The 20,199-nt window shown below is 35.9% G+C and overlaps 4 protein-coding genes and 2 pseudogenes across 5 annotated transcripts; 5 read left to right on the plus strand and 1 right to left on the minus strand.

Moving 5' to 3' along the window:
• Positions 1-378: 378 nt before the first annotated feature.
• LOC145607730 (putative pentatricopeptide repeat-containing protein At3g49142 pseudogene) lies at positions 379-5,050 on the plus strand (annotated as a pseudogene). Its single transcript, XR_014105618.1, has 4 exons — positions 379-2,604; positions 2,696-2,791; positions 2,909-3,133; positions 4,914-5,050. The product of XR_014105618.1 is annotated as a putative pentatricopeptide repeat-containing protein At3g49142 pseudogene (transcript).
• On the plus strand, positions 4,737-6,268 carry LOC145607731 (acidic endochitinase SE2-like). Its single transcript, XM_081663325.1, has 2 exons — positions 4,737-5,088; positions 5,537-6,268. Exons 1-2 carry the CDS (start codon positions 4,738-4,740, stop codon positions 6,140-6,142), a joined length of 957 nt encoding a protein of 318 aa, XP_081519451.1. The 5' UTR covers position 4,737; the 3' UTR covers positions 6,143-6,268.
• A 398-nt stretch (positions 6,269-6,666) lies between these two features.
• On the plus strand, positions 6,667-11,261 carry LOC145608302 (acidic endochitinase-like). The gene is made up of 2 exons (XM_081663918.1): positions 6,667-7,017; positions 10,369-11,261. The coding sequence occupies exons 1-2, from the start codon at positions 6,667-6,669 to the stop codon at positions 10,954-10,956; spliced, it is 939 nt and encodes a 312-aa protein (XP_081520044.1). The 3' UTR covers positions 10,957-11,261.
• Positions 7,532-9,295, minus strand: LOC145609482 (protein NUCLEAR FUSION DEFECTIVE 4-like). The gene has a single exon (XM_081664957.1). It carries the CDS (start codon positions 9,293-9,295, stop codon positions 7,532-7,534), a length of 1,764 nt encoding a protein of 587 aa, XP_081521083.1.
• Positions 11,262-11,702: 441 nt separating the features above from the next.
• On the plus strand, positions 11,703-12,657 carry LOC145608976 (hevamine-A-like; annotated as a pseudogene).
• A 2,976-nt stretch (positions 12,658-15,633) lies between these two features.
• Positions 15,634-16,784, plus strand: LOC145607812 (acidic endochitinase-like). Its single transcript, XM_081663409.1, has one exon. It carries the CDS (start codon positions 15,674-15,676, stop codon positions 16,604-16,606), a length of 933 nt encoding a protein of 310 aa, XP_081519535.1. The 5' UTR covers positions 15,634-15,673; the 3' UTR covers positions 16,607-16,784.
• The last annotated feature ends 3,415 nt before the right edge of the window (positions 16,785-20,199 follow it).

Raw genomic sequence — 20,199 nt, forward strand, 5'->3', positions numbered from 1 at the left:
TATGGGTCAATCTCGGGTTTTGGGTCATTTTCGGGTTTTTCAGGTCAGGTCATCGGATCTGGGTCAAGATTGCTAGGTCTAACAATCAGTTAAGCATACTACGTAGTACCAAATTGGCAATTTATCACATTACCTTTTCAAACCAAGTTACCAAATCGACTATTAAATTGATCTTGTATTCCATTAAATTGACATTACATTACGGGTACGAGGTACGACTTTACAGTATTTGAGCTATGTTGCCCCGGGAGTATGTATTAAAATCTAAAATCACTTCATTTTATTCAAATCTAAAATCACTTCATTTTATTCTTCCTGACCTAGCATCATATTTTTGGCGTTACGACTCTTAAAGAGTGACATTATACTTCCTACTTGATGATTATTCGGCGTTATTATTTCATTCGCCACTTATCAACGTTCAATCAACTGGAAACCCTTTCTCCGCCAATCCAAAAACTCGAATTTACCCGCCAAAATGTGTTTCTTACAGAGGAATTATGTACCCATATTTTGGATTCATACCCAGACCTCAAAACCCTGAAAAAACTTCATGCCAACATACTAACTCACCATAATCTTTATTCAAGTTCTTGTATTCGGCTAAAATTGATCAGGGCTTATGCGGGTTTTAATTTATTGGGCATTGCACGCCATCTGTTCGATGAAAGTCCTGAAAGAAATGTTATATTTTTCAATGTTATGATCAGGAGCTATGTGACCCACCAACAGTACCCCGATGCTTTAAGGGTGTTTAAGAGTATGTCTAGGGTTGGAGTTAGACCTGATCATTATACGTATCCGTGTGCTTTGAAAGCTTGTTCTGGGTCTGAGAATTTGTGGGTTGGTAGGCAAATTCATACTGCTGTGTTTAAAGTTGGGCTTAACTTGAATTTGTTTGTTGGGAATGGATTAGTTTCTATGTATGGGAAGTGTGGTTGTTTGATTGATGCTAGGATTGTTCTTGATGAAATGCCTGTAAGAGATGTTGTTTCTTGGAATTCAATGGTTGCTGGGTATGCACAGAAAGGGCATTTCGATGACGCCTTGAGAATTTGTAGAGAAATGGAGTCAGTGGAGTTGAATGCAGATGCTGGCACTATGGCAAGTTTACTTCCAGCTGTTACCAACACTTCTTCTGAAAATGTCGTTTTTGTCGAGAAAATGTTTCAGAAGATGACTAAGAAGAGTTTGGTATCGTGGAATGTTATGATAGCTGTGTATGTGAATAATTCCATGGCTGCAGAAGCCATTGATCTTTATTCTCAAATGGAAGATTATGGAATTGAAGCAGATGGGGTTACCTTTACGAGTATTCTTCCTGCTTGTGGTGATCTTTCTGCTTTTTCATTCGGAAGGAAGATTCACAAATTTGTTGAAAGAAGAAAACTTCTTCCAAATTTATCCTTGGAGAATGCATTAATCAACATGTATGCCAAGTGCGGTTGCTTGAAGGAAGCAAGGGAAGTGTTTGATGCGATGGAGATTCGTGATGTTGTTTCTTGGACTTCTATGATTTCTGCTTATGGTGTTGTTGGACAAGGTAACGAAGCTGTTTCCCTCTTCTCAAGAATGAGAAGGGAGCGCTTAACTCCTGATTCTATTGCATTCGTTGCTATTATGTCAGCTTGCAGTCATTCAGGGATGTTGGAAGAAGGGCAGCATTACTATAAACTAATGACTGAAGAGTACAATATACCCCCTAGGTTAGAGCATTATTGTTGCATAGTTGATCTCTTAGGACGGGCAGGGAGAGTGGACGAGGCTTTCTCTTTTATTAAGGAGATGCAAGTTGAGCCAAATGAAAGAGTATGGGGAGCTCTATTAGGTGCTTGTCGTGTCCATTCCAACATGAAAATTGGGCTAATAGCAGCTGACCATCTTTTTAAAATGGTACCTGAACAGGGTGGATATTATGTGTTGCTATCTAACATTTATGCTAAAGCAGGGAAGTGGAAGGAAGTTAGCACAATCAGGTCACTGATGAAGAACAAAGGCATGAACAAAACACCAGGCATTAGTAATGTGGAGCATCAAGGTCAGGTTTATACATTCCTCGCAGGGGACAGATCACATCCACAGTCTAAAGAAATTTATGATAAACTGCATGTATTAATGGGGAAAATGAAGGAGGAAGGTTATGTTCCAGAGATGGATTTTGCTCTTCATGATGTAGAGGAGGAGGATAAAGAAGGCCATCTTACAGTTCACAGTGAAAAGCTGGCTTTAGTGTTTGCCCTTATTAATACTAGACCACCAACACCTATCAGAATTACTAAGAATCTTCGCATTTGTGGAGATTGCCATGTTGCAATCAAGCTCATATCCAAGATCACTAGGCGGGAAATAATTGTTAGAGATACCAATAGGTTTCATACCTTCAAGAACGGGGCTTGCTCTTGTGGTGATTATTGGTGACTACATACAAAATTGTGCTCAACCTATCAGCTTCAGTGAAAGCATTTTTTCGTTGTTATATATACAAAGTGGCGTGGATCACCCTGCATCCATCTTGATTTCTACTGGATGGTTTCCGAAATCTGTACATACAGTCTTTCTTCTAGAATGTGTGGCTTGGAATATGTGATGCTTTTCTTCTACAAGGTATTTATTTTAAGTTGGCTAGTTTTAAAGATATTGTGATTTTATATTCAATCATCATCTGAAGATCAATATTGCTGAATGAAATGAGCAGGGTAACAGGACAACTCAGACGATTACAGCAGTGAGGAACTTAGGAGCAATTTCAACATTGGGGTACAGAGAACGGAGTTTTGGTCATTAATGACATGTTGAGTTTACTGAATTCCTCATTCAGCTTTTACATGAGGTTTCCATTATACTTTGAATGAAGTTCTGAAAATTTTATGCTGTTTTGCCTTTAACGCCCTCTGTTTTTACATTTCAGGGATGCCTGGGACTGGAATTATTGGGAGTGAACATACAGCCATTCAAGAATGGGAGAGGAGCATATTTATAGCCCCGTAGCATCAACATGCACTCTTCATGGATAGTTACACTGCAGCTAAAGCCTAAAGGGCTTCGGCCGTGCTGGCACATGGAGACTTATATGCAGCATCAACTTAATAACCTGACCCAAAGCATTTGCGGAGCGGACGGAAAAGATGTAAGGGTGAGTGGCTTGGAGCATTTTATGTCTTACCTTGTCATGAAGTGTATCTCTTATTAACTATTTTAGAATTATAAGCTTAATCTTGATAATTTGGCAGAAGTTTGAGACAAAATATGGAACATCAAGGAAAATAGAGAATCTCATCTTCATTCTACCAAATTCATTACTACAATATCTACCTAGAATGAAGGCAATATATAACATACTTGTCTAGTATGGAGTAATTTTCAAACTTAGGGCCTGCTCTCTTACGTTGAAATTCAATTCAATTCAGTTCAACTCAACTCAGCTCAGCTCGGTTCAGTTCAGTACCTAATTTCCTTCTCTTATAAAATATTCATTTCACTTCAGTTCAGCTGAGTTCAGTTCAGTTCAATTCAGTTCAGTTGAGTTCAGTCAATGAGAACAAGCCCTTAATTCATTTTATCAAATGAAGCTTTGGACTAATATGTATATCTACCTCAATTATACCAAATTGGTCTCCGTACACCTTAACATTCTTCACTCTTCCTTTTGTGTTATTTTAGAGTTTTTTAGCTTTTATTTTTTTGATAAAAGACGGCCATTTAAGTTTTTCTACTCGTACTTCTTCAGTCTCTAAATTTCATTCACTTTGACTTTTTTAGTGACACAAAAACAATTAAAGTAAGAACAACATTTAAAGATGAAGGGTGTTTTATAATACCAAGTAATACCAAATATAATTGTAAATTGAGCAACTAGCATTGTTGTATTAGGAAAGTTGATTAGGCGCTTTTTTTTTTTTCTTTTTCTTTTGTTTTTTTCTGAAAGAAGGCACTTTGTTCTTCATGTCCATGTAAATGATGTAATTGGTTACTAGCTCAGGAAGTTAATTAAAAGCATGGGTAATATTTGTTCCATTAGTAATTGGTGATATATTTACAATCCTGATTTGACTAGTTTGAATGTGTTCTTTTCATTGGTAATGGGTGATCTTAGTATATAATGCACATGTACTGCATCCTCATTTCTAGCTGTTAATATTATTTTTATTTTTTTGAATAATTCTAGTTGTTGATTGAGGAATCTTTAAATTTTTTAAAGATAGGATAAGGAACCATTAATTAGTTAGAATGTATTTATGCAAAAAATATACATAAATAAAATTCTGTTAACATCATTAAGGTAGGTGTCATATAGTTATTAGCCTATTAAGTCTAAAGTCTTCTATATATAAAAGTTAATAATGTGATGCGCTGGGCTGGTCTGGATTTGGAGAGCTGAGAACTTTGAACTTATGTGAGGGGTTGATTTGAAGTATGAATATCTAATGAAATTTCTAGAATATAAATAAAATTAAGTATTGGACTTGCGGATATTTGAGAACAATCATTCCTGTTTCTTTCATTAAATTCTTCGAAAGGAGCAACTGCCTAAGCCTAACTTGTCTCTCTACCTACATACACGAATTGATAAACAAATAAGAATGTAGGGCATGCATAATGCATAATTATCCTTAATTCTGGGAGGCTAAGGATAGTTGGACTAACATGCATGACCTCGTTGTGCCTATAAAAAGCTTACATTTTTTGTGTGCATAGTGTGCAAAAACAAAGAAAAAGACATCCTCTAGAGTTTCAAAGATGTCTGTCTTGACACTCGCATTATTCATTTTTACATCCCAGTTCATGAATCTCTGTCATGGTGCTGGAATTGCTACGTATTGGGGGCAAAACGGTGATGAGGGCACCTTAGCTGCTGCCTGCTCTTCTGGGAACTACAAGTATATTAACATTGCTTTCCTAACTGTGTTTGGCAGCGGCCGAACCCCTCAGCTAAACTTAGCTGGCCACTGCAACCCAAGCAATCCTGGAAGTTGCAGCTCGATTGGGGATGATATTGCAGCCTGTCAAAGCCAGGGGATCAAAGTGCTCCTCTCTTTGGGTGGTGGTGTTGGTACTTACTCCCTTTCTTCGCCAGCTGATGCACAACAGGTATTGCTCTTTTAGTAAAGAAACTCTATTATATATTCCTAGCATATATCGGATTATACAGTGCACAATTAATAGAGTATGTCAATGTGTTTTGTATCTTTTCAGCCTTATTAAATTATTGTGTACTCTCCCACTGTTATCATGAGTGTTATGTTAGATGCTAAGCCAAGTACCAAATACATATTATTTCAATCACCATATTTAAACTAAAGTGATAGAGCAAGACTGCATGATAGTAAAAATGATCTAAAATTAGCTAGTCATGCTTTTCTCTGGGCTCAAAACATAGTTTGAATTAAAAAACTGCCTCATGCAAAGTTTTTAATTCATCTCCTGAGAACTTTACCAGCTGAACTATCTAGTTTTGATTAGGCCAATGGTCTTGTTCTGGTAGGAGCTTTGTTTTGTAAGCTAATCAATTTGTTCTGTTTTTCTATTTACCACACAGGTAGCAGACTACCTTTGGGACAACTTCCTTGGAGGAAACTCTGACTTACGCCCTTTTGGGAATGCAGTGCTCGATGGCATAGACTTTGATATTGAACTTGGCTCGGGAGAGAACTATGATGCTCTAGCAAGGGCACTCAATAGACGTAGCACTGCTCAAAAGAAGGTCTACTTATCAGCTGCACCACAATGCCCTTTCCCTGATGCTCATCTTAGTGACGCCATAGATACAGGTTTGTTTGACTATGTTTGGGTGCAATTCTACAACAATGCACCTTGTCAATATGCTAACGGCGATGCCAGCCAACTCATAAGCTCCTGGAACACATGGACTACTGTAAATGCTGGACAAATTTTTCTAGGAGTACCTGCTGCTCCAGGTGCTGCTAACAGTGGGTATATTCCACCTGATAATCTTAAAACTCAGGTTTTGCCAAACATTAGGAATTCTCCCAAGTATGGAGGGGTAATGCTGTGGTCTAGGTTCTTTGACAATGGATACAGTACCTCCATCAAGGATAGTGTGAATGGCGGATCTAGAAGCAGCAAAAGTGGAAGCGGACTTCACATCTCAATCGGCGGCATCCCAATTATTGGCAACCCTTAAGTTCATTTATTTGCAGTCTCCATGGACTCCATCCAAAAAGTCTAATTCATTTGTCTTTGTGTAATTACGTTTAAATTATATTTTGTTGTTTTGCCTATTATCATGTATCTAAGCTAAAGGCATGTAGTGGCATGGGGCATGGCTTAGCTTAGTTACTTGTAATTATTATATGCTTATCATTATGTTTCAATGAGTTAAATAAATGTAATATTATTGAGTTATCGTACAATGAAATGTGATTCAGGATCAGGCCCTTTTGTCCATATATATAAAAACACCCAAAGCACACAAATATGTATCATAAGATAACTAAGATTAGCTTATCATATTATATGAAAGCTAGTAACAATGTAGAATCAAAGAGTGCTTCAAGTTGCCCATTTTAAATTCTAAAAAGAAATTTGGCCTGACGTGCATGCATGACCTCTATAATGTGTACCTGTAAATAGCTTTCAATATTGTACTAGTACAAAATACACAACCTAAATAAAAATAATAGACTTTTTTTAAAGCTAGATTTTAAGATGGCAATCTTGACACTCGCAATATTCATCTTAACATCCCAATTCTTGAATCTCTGCCATGGTGCTGGGATAGCTATTTATTGGGGGCAGAATGGTGATGAAGGCACCTTAGCCGCCGCCTGCGCGACCGGAAACTATGAGATTATTAACATTGCTTTCCTAAATGTATTTGGCAATGGTCAGACTCCTGAGCTAAATTTAGCTGGCCACTGCAACCCAAGCATTCCTGGAAGTTGCAAAAGCATAGGAGATGATGTTAAAGAATGCCAAAGGCAGGGAATTAAAGTGCTCCTCTCTTTGGGTGGTGGTATTGGTAAATACTCCCTTTCTTCACAAGCCGATGCACGACAGGTCATTTCTATCCTTTTACTTCACGTGTTTTTATCCTTTTTTTTTTTTTTTTTTTTTTTTTACTTTTACATTGTTCACACACTCGCCTATGACAAGTAATTGGTTGACAATTCAAGTAATGCATCTGAAAATTTTGGTTCATGCCTAGTTAGGCGAGTTAGCCCCCGTTGACAAATGACAATTCATATTATTAACTGATTTTCATCCTATTTAATTTAAAACGTAAAGTTAGGTTTTTATGCAAATTGGGGTTTTCTTCTAATTGAATTTATATTTCAAAATTCAAACCTAATAATTAATGCAAATAGTGCTTGATTATGATTTGGGGTTAAAATTGAGCAAAAGCGAGGAGAATGAAGCTCATTTCTCATTAGAAATTTTGTTGCAATGATTTTGAATTTTGGGATTTTAATCATATGAGGCCAATGAGGATTCTTGGATGTCTTTGTAACTACTGTAAAAATTAAGCAAAAGTATAGAAGATACACAAACAAATGAAATCCAACAAATAAAATTAATTCACGTTATTCTCATCTTTTTGGTACCTCTTGTATATATCACCCTTATAAAACTTCCTAGTTCTAGCAACAAGAATCAAAGACACAAGCCCGGTAAAGAACGTGGCGGCCGCAATTATAATGAAGGCCAATTGGTAACACTTGACTCCATTGCACATCAACTCCTCCCCAAGCTTCCTCGTTAGCCCTAACGCCTCGAGTTGTCTCAACCCCTCCTTGTCATACAAGTGCCCTGCGACTCTCACGTTAAAAATGTACGAGCCTAGTGGGCCGGCTAGTGAGCCGTAATTGTACAATGTAGCATAATGTTTTAGCCCAAAGAGCTCGGATATGATAGAGTACATGTATGTCCACTCGGCACCAAAGCAAAATCCCATGATAATCGACGCTACATAGAGGCCATATGGCACGTCGAAGGCTATGAGAAGATGAGCAATGCACGATATAAAGAGGACAATGGTAAGGCTGGCTGGCCTAGGCCATTTGTACTTTAACAAGTGCTCCGAAATTAGTCCTCCTAATACACGTCCTAAATATTGCCATATACTAATTAATGACACAAATGTGCTAGTACTTTTTTTAGGGTACCCTAATGATGCCCCAATTTGGCCTAAATTGTCTATTGTTGCTAGGTTCCCCCCTATGCCACATGTTGTAGCAAGGAACAATATCATCATTTCGATACTAAACGTTGCTTGTAAGATGGTGTGGTCTTCCCCTATAGCCGGAGGGCGGAACACATCTTGAAAACATGACACTTCTTTATGTTCTACTTCGCGATGACTTCCATTAGTATTATTATCATTAGATTGATTCGTTGATGGAGACTTATCGTTACTAGGCATGACCTTTAGCGTAGAGAGGGACATACCGGGAGTATTAGTATTCATTTCGAGCTTGGCCTTTGAAGAAGCATATAACTCTTCTCTAAAGACTAGGAAGAGAGGTAGTATGAGGAGAAGCATGATTACAACACAACTCACACCATAACCCGTTTTACTGAACTGGACTTGTTTTTGCACTAAGATCATAACCATGATGAACCCCGCGAGGGCTAAAGAGATGTAAAGGACACCATTGAAAAATATCTTCTCCCTCTTGATCTCTCTATGACTAGAAAACTCAAGGACTCGAACGCTAAACGCAAAGATCAACAAAGTGAGCGCGGGTAGCCAAGCAATGAGTAAGATCACCCCATCAGCCGTTGTATCATTACCATAGAGTGCATGATACAATTGAGCCATAACAGCCCCACCTAAACCAATATACGACTTCAAAATCCCAATCACAACGCCTCGATTCTCAGGGAAGTTCTTGATACAAGGTACTATAGCTCCAGTGTTAGCAAACCCTAAGGAGTTAGCACCAATGGTGATGTATAGACACATTAACCAAACCGAGGGGCGGGCGATCTTGTGAGTGACCGAGAGCCAGATCATGATGTAGCCAAAGAGGTTGATCATGGCACCAATTGAGAGGACTACCCAAGGTGGGGCCACCTCCATGATGAGACCGGCATGAACACTAACATAAGCACCAAGGTCTTTGAAGAAACCAAGGAGATTAAGGGTGGCTTGATCGTACCCGAGTGTTGTTTTGATGTCACTTGAGTATAGACTAAATATATAGGAGGTACCAATGAAGGTTAGGATTATGATGGTTGTAAACGCCATGAAAAACCGCCCCTCGAGGAGTCGTAGTGTGAACCTTCTAGCCCTTGAAGAGTAGCCCTCAAAATGATGACTACTATCAATGGCCATTTTTGTTTGTGGGTGTGTTTTGAGAAGAAATAAGGATTATTAAAGTGAAAATTTCAAGTAGCAAGAACCATATACATGATTATATATGCAAGAGTATGTATACTCTGAATATATGCACTAATCTAACTTAGGAAAGATTAATAATGTATAAGATGTTGGGACAGCTAGCTACAATATTTACATAAAGAGAAGATTACAAAGATACGATAATATTTACAATCAATAATATTTAATTTAATCCTTGATATTATCCGTAAATATATGTAATGGATAATATATCAAGGTGTACCTTTGATCTTGTCAAAAAAAAAAAAAAAAAAAAAAAAGGTGTATCTTTGATACTATCTCTATCATGTCACAACCTGCGGATCGATCCAACAGTACAGTCCAATTTTGGATTGGATAATAAGACATCTGACTATGATCTTGTGTTGTTAACATAATATTTCCTCCGTTTCATAATAAATGACAAATTTCATTTAGCACGTTTGTCAATGCATACTTTGACTTTCTAATGCGAATACCTTTGATTACTTATTAGCAAAAATAATAAAGTTATATATACTAAGACCGCCTTAAAATACTGTTTCTCAACACCACAATATATTTATTAGAAGAATTATAGGAAAATTTGTCTGGAATGGACTAATATTTTCACTCTTTTGTCTGGAAGGACCTTATATGTTCAAAGTGGTCTAAAAGGACCTTATAAGTGTGTTTTGTTGTCTAGAGGATCCTTGACGCCAGATTCCGATGTTTGACTTTTTTACTCTGGCGTTGACCAGTCATGTGACTATCACGTGACTTAAAAAGTATACTTTATCTCGTAGTTTGATAGTTCTTCTAATTAGACCGCCTTAATATACTTTTTCTCAACACCACAAAATCACAAACAAAGAGTCAAAACAAGTTATGTGAATAGTTCATAAAGTCAATTGTTGCAAATTAGGCTCAATTTCAATAATTACTTAAATCAATGAAATTTCCCAATTTTTGTATAAATCCTAAGCTAACTACCTACATAACTGTAAATCAAACTACAATTGAGTTTAAATGTCAATATATACACGCAGGTAGCAAACTACCTTTGGGACAACTTCCTAGGAGGAACCTCAAACTCACGCCCTTTCGAAGATGCAGTGCTCGATGGCATAGACTTCGACATCGAACTTGGCTCAGGAGATCACTACGATATCCTAGCAAGATCACTCAGTAGACGTAGCACCACTCTAAAGCAGGTCTACTTATCAGCAGCACCACAATGCCCTTTCCCGGATGATCATCTTAGCAATGCCATAAACACGGGCGTGTTTGACTATGTTTGGGTGCAATTCTACAACAATGTACCGTGTCAGTATGCTAATGGTAATACCAACAAACTCGTAACCTCGTGGAATGAATGGACTACCGTGAATGCTGGCCAAATATTCCTTGGATTACCTGCTGCTCCAGGTGCTGCTGTAAGTGGGTATATACCGCCTAATGTTCTTAAAAGTCAAGTGTTACCAAACGTTAGGACGTCTTCCAAATTTGGAGGGGTTATGCTTTGGTCTAGATTCTATGATGGCGGATATAGTACCGCCATTAAGGATAGTGTCAATGGTGGATCTAGTAATGGAGTTCATCATGAGTCTATTGGCATTGCAATAATTCTTAACTAACCCACTTTCTTCCGCTCAGGATTTTTTTTTTTATTATTTTTTTGATTCTATGTACAATCTTTGTTTTACATTATTTGCAACAAAGGAGTATTATTTTGAGATATTAAATATTCTTTTATTGCAACATATAAGTATTGTATTGTTTTTTTTTTGTTTTTTTTAACTTTTTTTTTTTATCAAACTACGAGTACCAAAAAAGATGATCAAAGAGATCGTGGTAATAGTAATTTCTAAGTGGGCAACTAGCTTAGCTATATGAAATGAAATAAAGTGATAAACATATCTAGAAGGTTAATTTAACAAGAAAATTCCAAATTGAATTCTTCACACTATAATTCAGCATATTGGTTAGGAAAATAAACTAATCGCCAAGAATACATCTATTCAATAAACAACTCTCAAAATCTAAATATTGTCCTCAAACCAATCTCTAAAGTCTTCAGACTATAACATCATCTAAATTTTTTTGCATACAAAATTGACTTTTTTTCATTTTAATTAAATTCGCACAATTAAGATTATAAATATTGTAGTGCTTTCGAATTTCAGACCACATACCCGATATTAATTAATTAATTAGTTTCGATAGTAACTTTTCATGATGATGAGTCAGAGTCAACAAATGATGCACAAACATACATGTATAATGCGCACATAACCTGTTTGGGTATATTATAAATATATAAGAGCATAAAACTTTGATAGCCAAGCACAAAATATCTAAACTACATATTTTATGCATCTAGTAGTATCTTGACCAAATATGTCTAAAGAACTTCATTGCATTTCTCTTCTTACCACAATCTCATTTTTCATCCTCTTGCTATCAACAAAATCTCATGCGGCTGGTAGCATCTCTATCTATTGGGGCCAAAACGGCTTCGAAGGAACCCTTAATCAAACGTGTGCAACGGGGAGGTACAAGTTTGTTAATGTTGCATTCCTTAACGTATTTGGGTCCGGTCAAACCCCGTCCCTAAACCTAGCTGGTCATTGCAACCCATCTACCGGTGTGGGTGCACCGGTGTAGGGCCACAAGTGGAGTATTGCCAATCTTTGGGGATTAAGGTCATGCTCTCTCTTGGAGGCGCTATAGGAAACTATGGGTTCTCCTCTAAGAAAGACGCAATGGATTTTGCATGTTACCTATGGGACAACTTCTTGGGTGGTACCTCGAGTTTTAGGCCTCTTGGTAACGCAGAGTTTGATGGTATCGACTTTGCTATTGACCAGTCAAAGTCAACACTTTATTGGGATGACCTGACAAGATATGTAGCGCGGTATAATTTATTAGGAAAAAAAAAGGTGTACCTAACGGCTGCACCTCTATGTCCGTACCCTAACAAATATTTGGATATGGCCCTTAGGACAAGGTTGTTTGATTATGTTTGGGTCCAATTTTATGGACACCCGTCATGCCAATATAATGATGGAGATATTACAAATCTCATAAATTCATGGAATGTGTGGTCTTCGACCGGATATATAAGGAGAATCTTTATGGGGTTGCCGGCGGCAGCGTGGGAGGCCGGAAATGGGTATATTCCGGCGGATATACTGAAATCTCAAGTGCTTCCTATTATAAAGATGTCACCAAAATATGAAGGAATAATGTTGTGGTCAAAGTATTGGGATGATACTACTGGATACAGTCCTGCAATTATTAATAGTATATGAATTATTGTGTTATTCTTATTTTCGTTTCTCAAACATAAAATAATACAACTTTGTAATGTATTGAGCCTCTTTTGTATTAAATCAAAATAACGCTTATTAACTTAGGTCGTGTAGGTGGTTATTAAGTTGTTCGAATTAGTCTCGGATTGGTTTAATTCAGGTTGGACTATTTTTTTCGAATAAGACTTGTTCGGATTGATTTGGGTATGGATCGAGTCAAATCAATTTCGATTCCATTGCCAAGAATCCAAGATGTTTATTTTAATAAAATACTCGTAGTTATTATTAGTAAAGATTAGACATAATAATTGAATGCAACAATCTCTTTTCGAATCTCTTATTGGTGATCACCATCACTATTATACATATACTTTTATTAATCTATGCATTTAACCTTAATAATTGCATGATTACTTCACTATCACAGTGATAATTTTAGTGCATACACGAATATGTTATAACTTACCTCTAAACCCAAAATCTCCTGTTATTTTCAAAACCACTTGCTATTAGTAAATAGCAAGTGGTATGATTAATAATTTGAACTCTAACTTAATTACTAATTAAGCTCCTTCATTGATTATTAATAGAACTAAATGCAACATGTGCAACACTTAAGCCAAGACAAAATAGCCGCCTCATTTGTAGCTATATATTCAGGAATTGTTATTTAAGAATGTAGTGATTTATCTCTTTAAGAAAAGAAAACACTGTCAATGTACGATTCATTTTGATAATATACTGTTATTGATAGAGTATAAAACATATTCTTGGGCTTCAACCATCAGCTTAAGCTTTTGGTTGAGTTGGTCCTGTAACATGGTATCAGAGCCAACGTGACACAAAGGTCACGGGTTCGAATCTCATCCACCCCCTACTTTCAAGTGGAATATTAAGCGCTGGGTATGAGGAGGGCCCATGTTGCATCCACACTTCTAGCCCAAACGGGCTCTCGTGTGAGGGGGCGTGATAGAGTATAAAACATATTCCTGGGCTTCAACCATCAGCTTAAGCTTTTGGTTGAGTTGGTCCTGTAACAGTTATAACTTATTATTAATTGAAGATTGGAGCTATATGAGTTGTAGACTTTCATGATACATTATGAGTAAAAAAAAAAAACTGGTGTTATCTACTTGTAACTGTTAGAAATCTAACAAGAGATCGATCAAGAAGAAGTTAAGAATACCCTCTATCTACTGTTATTTAACTGTTATTTAAAGATAAATAATGCCTTAAAAAATGTGATTACTTGTAACCCAACCCGATAACCCAGCTCAAAGTTACTAAAACCTAACAACCCGTACTCAACCTGATTTGACCCAAAAATCATATATTGTAATAATATTAATTAAGTTTAACACTATTTTTAATAGTTTTTAAGTATAATAAATACTAACCCAAATTCAACCCGTTGATCCAAATTAACACTCCTTGAGGATGTAATAAATATAGTCTAACTTTTAATCGTGATTTAACTTGCTAAATGAATATATATGATGAAAAACAAAGTAACTATAAAATGAGAAGTGTAACATATATAGTGGGTCGTTGCAATTTGCAAATAGGAGTGGCAACAAACAAAGTGGGTGGAGTATATGATGAATATACATCCTCCATTTATTATGCCTTTTTTATTTTTTGGGTTCATATTCTGTTCATCTACTACTCAGTAGAATTTGCATTTTAGTTACAATAGGGTATGGATTATAATGTTTGAATTAGTCTTGTTGACTCAATCAAAGCATGCCTCCCACTTTTGTACATGCACTAAGCTACAACGATTCTAACTTCTTAGTAGCTAGTCACATTTTCTATATTTCAATTTTCAAAAGTTGAACATACACATTAATTAATTAATTAATTAAGCCAACATCAATTATATCTATAAGGTCACAAGTTGGCTAATTCAATAGTCAAAATCAATATGGCCAACGATTAAAATATGAGTCTATGTTGATGAAAAGCTTGTCGCTTTCATTGACATTCTCTACTAGCTAGTTTGTTAGTATTCTTATGTATGGAGCATTATCTTCGTTCTTAAAGTTTAACATTTATTGATATATCTATTTTGCTACTTCGTATATTAAATATGGTCACAAAAGACTCGAGTTTTTCAATTTTGACCACATGAAGAACATTAAATTAACATGATTTTAAAAAATAAGGGAGTATGTATACGCATAAATCACAATGGTTCTCTATTACACACTAATCTTATCGATTTATCCCTATGACCATGACCGTGACCGTGACCGTGACCATGTCCATGAATTTGTTCAATAATGTTATGTTTTTATCAGGTAAAAATAAAAAATAAGATGTTAATACTAAGTCAACCATCTTAATCTTAGGTAAGTTATGTTGTTCTTTACGTGTTACTCCTACGACGTTAATATGAAGCAATTGATATAATATTTAAATATCACACTATTTTTTTTCCATGGATGATAAGTCAATAGGTATATATGTGTATTACTCCTTATTAGTTTTAAATGATAATATAAACATTTTTTAAAAACAAAAAAAAAAATCAACATTATTTTATTTTCCCTTATTCGTCAAGTAAACAAATTCAGACACTATCATCCTCATCACCAAGATGGAGTACTAAATTCTACAAGTTATGCAAAATTATTTGCACAACTTTTTTTTAAAAAAAAAAAAAAAAAAAAAAGAACGTATGGCAAAATTTAATACTAGTAAATCAAGCATTTTTTTGTATTGTACGAGTATACTTTTTCTTACATAATTTTAGTTTAAGTATATAGCAACATTAATACAAAAAATTTCCTCAAAAAAATAAAACATTAATACAAAAAAGAAAGCCCGTAATTGATACAGTACTAATCTATCTAAATACATTTGCAGGCCGACGCGCACCATCCGGCAGCTAAGGCCCCACACACATGTTGCTGCCCACCACACCACGTCAAACGTTGACCATACTCTATATATATAATGACCACTTGCACTACACATTATATAACCACATATCCCATAACATTTTGTGTATCATATCAACTCCTAAGCTAGCCACATAATGTACACCACTAAGCTCCATCTCCTTCCTCTCTTCCTCACCCTCCTCGGCCTCTCGTACGTAACCCAAGCCCGCCATTATGGCAATCATTATCGACCTCATCGTGGTGGTATAGCCATATACTGGGGCCAAAACGGTTTTGAGGGGCGCTTAAATGAAACGTGTGCCACAGGGAGGTACAAGTATGTAAACTTAGCTTTTCTTAACATATTTGGTGGGGGGCAAGTGCCGTCCCTTAACCTAGCCGGTCATTGTGACCCGGCTTCTGGTGGGTGCGTTGGCTTATCTAGTGAAGTCGAGTTTTGCCAAGCTAGAGGCATTAAGGTCCTTCTTTCCCTAGGAGGTGGTGTAGGGAACTACTCTTTTTCCTCCAAAAATGACGCTAAAAACTTTGCGAAGTATCTTTGGGAAAACTTCCTAGGAGGTCACTCAGAGTCTAGGCCTCTTGGAAAGGCATCACTAGATGGTATCGACTTTGATATTGAGTCGGGATCAACCTTGTATTGGGATGACTTAGCGATATTTTTAAATAATTACAATGGTCGTGGAAGAGGAAAAAAGAGGGTGTACTTAGGTGCCGCCCCTCAATGCCCATTTCCTGATAAATATTTAGGCAATCCCTTAAAAACGGGGCTATTTGACTATGTATGGGTCCAATTTTACAACAATCCTCCGTGCCAATATAATGGTAGCACTACCAACCTTATTGATTCATGGAACTTTTGGAGCTCACAAAGGTACATAAAAAAGTTGTTCATGGGGTTGCCGGCCGCCAATCAAGCAGCCGGAAGTGGGTTTCTACCACCGGATGTGCTAACTTCTCAAGTTCTACCTATAATCAAGAAATCACCCAAGTATGGAGGTGTTATGTTTTGGTCCAAGTATTGGGACGATCAAAGCGGCTACACTAAACAAATTGTCAATTATGTTTGAATAATATTTATTGTCACATAATTCAGTTATTTTATTTTATTTGTATTTCGCATCATAAATTGATCTAAGTTTGTAACTTTGTAAGAATATGAATGATGGTTATGATAATAATCGTATGTAACTTTATTTATTTTTTTTTGAAACATAATTGTATGTAACTCAATGCGTGTAAGTTTGACTTTTTCTCTATATTTAAAGCTCTGACTTTGGCATGTGTAAGTGTAACTATGTAAGTGTGCAAAACTATTTCCTTTATTAAAAAAATAATAAAAAAACAACTATGGGTCAAATTCTTAATGGGCCTTGTACTTTGTTACCTTTTTAATGGGCTTGGCCTAAAAGGTCTGAAGTTGAATTTGTTTCAATTGAACAAGAGTAGGGGTATCCTCGTTTCTTCGAAATTATGGAAACTTTGTTAAAGTGGATTTGGGTTCACAAAGGTTCAAAATTTAATTCTTATTATAATGTGTTTAATTTTGTGCGAAAATGAATACAGTATTTTACTTTTATTTGATACCTATAAGCCGTATAAGATTGATAAATATCCCATCAAAAAAAAGGTTGATAAATATAAGCCATATTTAACTCCCTTGAGATTTAAGGTATAAGTTTAGAATTGATATTTTCTTAACCTAACAATAACATTAGGTATGATTTTTATCCTTTTACAATCATACCTCATACCTTGAATTCTATGCTACTATATATAATTATCAACTACTTATATGTTATAAGTTGTATATGCTTTAAATTGGTGAAAAGTGAAAACACGCATTACTTTTTTTTTTTTTTTTTTTTTGGTTTCTTAACAAGTGTTAATTGGTGTAATCATTTATGACCTTGAGATCATGGGTTCAATCTAAACAATTACAGTATTTTTAGTATAGAAATTCCCTTATCGTCCACTATTACCCTGACGACACTAATTAAATTAATTACATGTATATGTGTCGTGTACTTGTGTTAAGTCGGATTTAAAAAGGGGTTATGGACATGGCGGGTACGTGGGCATGTTTATATACTAGTACTGTAGTACATAATATTATTGCGGGTGTAAGATATGCTGTAATGTCATTTTATTAATCCTACTATATAATCACCTACTAGCTTAGGTGTATCATGGGGAGGCTTTAATATAATTTTATGGTCAATTGGTCATATATTAATAAGCGTTTACTTCGTATAATATAACAACCTTTAAAGACAGAGAATAATGAATAGCAGTGTCATAGTGATAATATAAGCATATAATTTCATGTAATCACGGCATCACGCTAATATGACGCGGAAAAGCTACACCAATTGTAACGGAAAATGTATATTTCAGTAATTCAGTTAGTTGTTATATTGTTTTTTTGTTTGGTTTAATTTAGCAGGATTAAGAATTTGCATTTTAGGCAAAAAAAAAAAAAAATGCGACTTATTTAAAGCTCAACTGCCATGCAATTGCTAATTATTCCACGCAATAGAGAATTGAATCTTTGATTGATTAATACATACGAAGTATATTTTAAGCTTATACGTAAGTTGACTAAGTGAATTATAGATCCTTGTGTTTCAATAGTTTACTCCATAATAGTTCATACATAAGCTAACAATGCATATTTGAGGTTTCTCCATTCTAATGCCTAAATAAATAAGTAAAGAGTCAATTTCACAAGGTTAAAGAAATTTCATCTCAAAATCATATGGTAATAATACGGTGGACTATCTTCCCTAGAAGTTAGCTGATTATCAAAGCGGTAACCAAGTTTACTCCAAAAGAGCAATAGAGACTATAGAGTTATTACAAGCCATTCTAATTAGAGGAGCCATATAAGGCTGAATTATAATTATAATTACAAACTATTTTAAAATAGCTGCACCATCGCAAAGTATTAAAGTAGCCCTATAAAATCTTTAGCTCTCTTATTTTACATGTATTATTAGGAAAGCTATATTTTAACATATACATATATATGATATATTACGAGTACCTTGTAGAATTTTATTTTTATTTTTATTTTTATTTTTATTTTTATTGGTGAAATATAGGATTTTATTTATCATTGTTCTACTAAAATGACCTCTTACAAAAATTTAAGAAATTAAGGGGGGAAAAAAGTCTTATTTCAGGAAGGCGGCTAGAACGTATAAAATGGAGGCAATTATTAACGTGGCCTAATTTTCACGTACATTTTATTTTCCAATTATATTTTTGTAAAGGAAAAATTGCCCGGAATAATCCCACCTTTGGAGCGTCCGCTAAAAATAATCCCACCTATGAGTTATTTTTAAATAATCCGACCTTTATACCCAATCCGCTCTAAATGGTCCCAACCGGTCATGTAACCTGTTATTACAAGTTTCCTGACACGTGGCGGCTTGTAATTGGTCAAAAAATAAAAATAAAAATAAAAAGTTTTTTTGTTAAAAAAGTTAGATTTTTGAAAGAAAAAATAAAATTAAAAAAAATTAAAAAACCACCCACCACTTACCTGAGACCGTTCCCTCTCGCGGCTCCGACTTCCCAGCCCCCAACTACAGCACCGGCGACCAGTATCGCGATTGATCCCTCCCCTGAACCACCAACCCCCTCCTCCCTCCCTCACGCGCATCCCCTTACCCTCGAAAACCCTTTTCCCGTCCCGATCCAAACCTCCTCCCCGTCCCCCGTCCATTAATAGGCCACGCTGACCTTCGCTTTCCCCCATACGAACTGCAACGTCCTTTACCGACGTCGATTCAAGCCACGCCGACCTCCCCAACCAGTTTCATGGGATCTGGTTTAGTGGGTTATTTGATTTTTCGAAGGGGGTTTTGGGGTTGTCTTGGCTGGGGTTTGGTTCGGTGGCGGTTGTTTCAGGGTTTGGATTCGAGTCTGGTGTGGTGGCGGTGGTTCTTGGGTTGACTGGGGTCTGGTTTGGGGTGGTGGTGGTTTTTTTTAATTTGATTTTACTTTTTTTATTATTATTATTATTTTGGACAAATCAAATTGTGACACGTGTAAATTAAATTATTTTAAAAATAAAATTACCTCTTCAACTGGTTATTGGTCACTTGGGACCATTTAGAGCAAATAGGGTATAAAGGTCGGATTATTAAAAAATAACTCATAGGTGGGATTATTTTTAGCGGACGCCCTAAAGGTGGGATTATTCCGGACAATATTTCCTTTTGTAAATGCACCAAAGGAAAAAATCTCTCTCTTTCTATGCTATCCTTTTCAAAGTTAAAGGTGCGTTAAGAAATAAACAAAACAACTTTCTTTTCTTTTTAAATTTAAAAAAGGCAAATAATAATTATGTAGGGCGCACCTTCGACGGTGGCGAGCCGCTTCTTGGCTTGCACCCACGTGTCATGTAACATCATTGCTGACGTGTATACAATAATTGGTTAGTTACGTATATTCGTGACATTGGTGTTGTACTCCGTATTAACTTTGGAAAGATTTCCTAAACAAAAATAAATAAATAAATAAATAAAATAAAATAAAAAACCACCCTTCGAAAAAAAAATAAAAATAAAAAACCTTTGGAAAGATCCCATACGATGAGTCGATGACACGAAATAAACATTCTGCATCCCCCAATTTTACGAATGAATCACGGTTT

The sequence above is a fragment of the Chenopodium album genome, chromosome 23 (assembly GCF_948465745.1).
Source record: "Chenopodium album chromosome 23, dcCheAlbu1.1, whole genome shotgun sequence".
Classification (NCBI taxonomy): Eukaryota; Viridiplantae; Streptophyta; class Magnoliopsida; order Caryophyllales; family Amaranthaceae; genus Chenopodium; species Chenopodium album.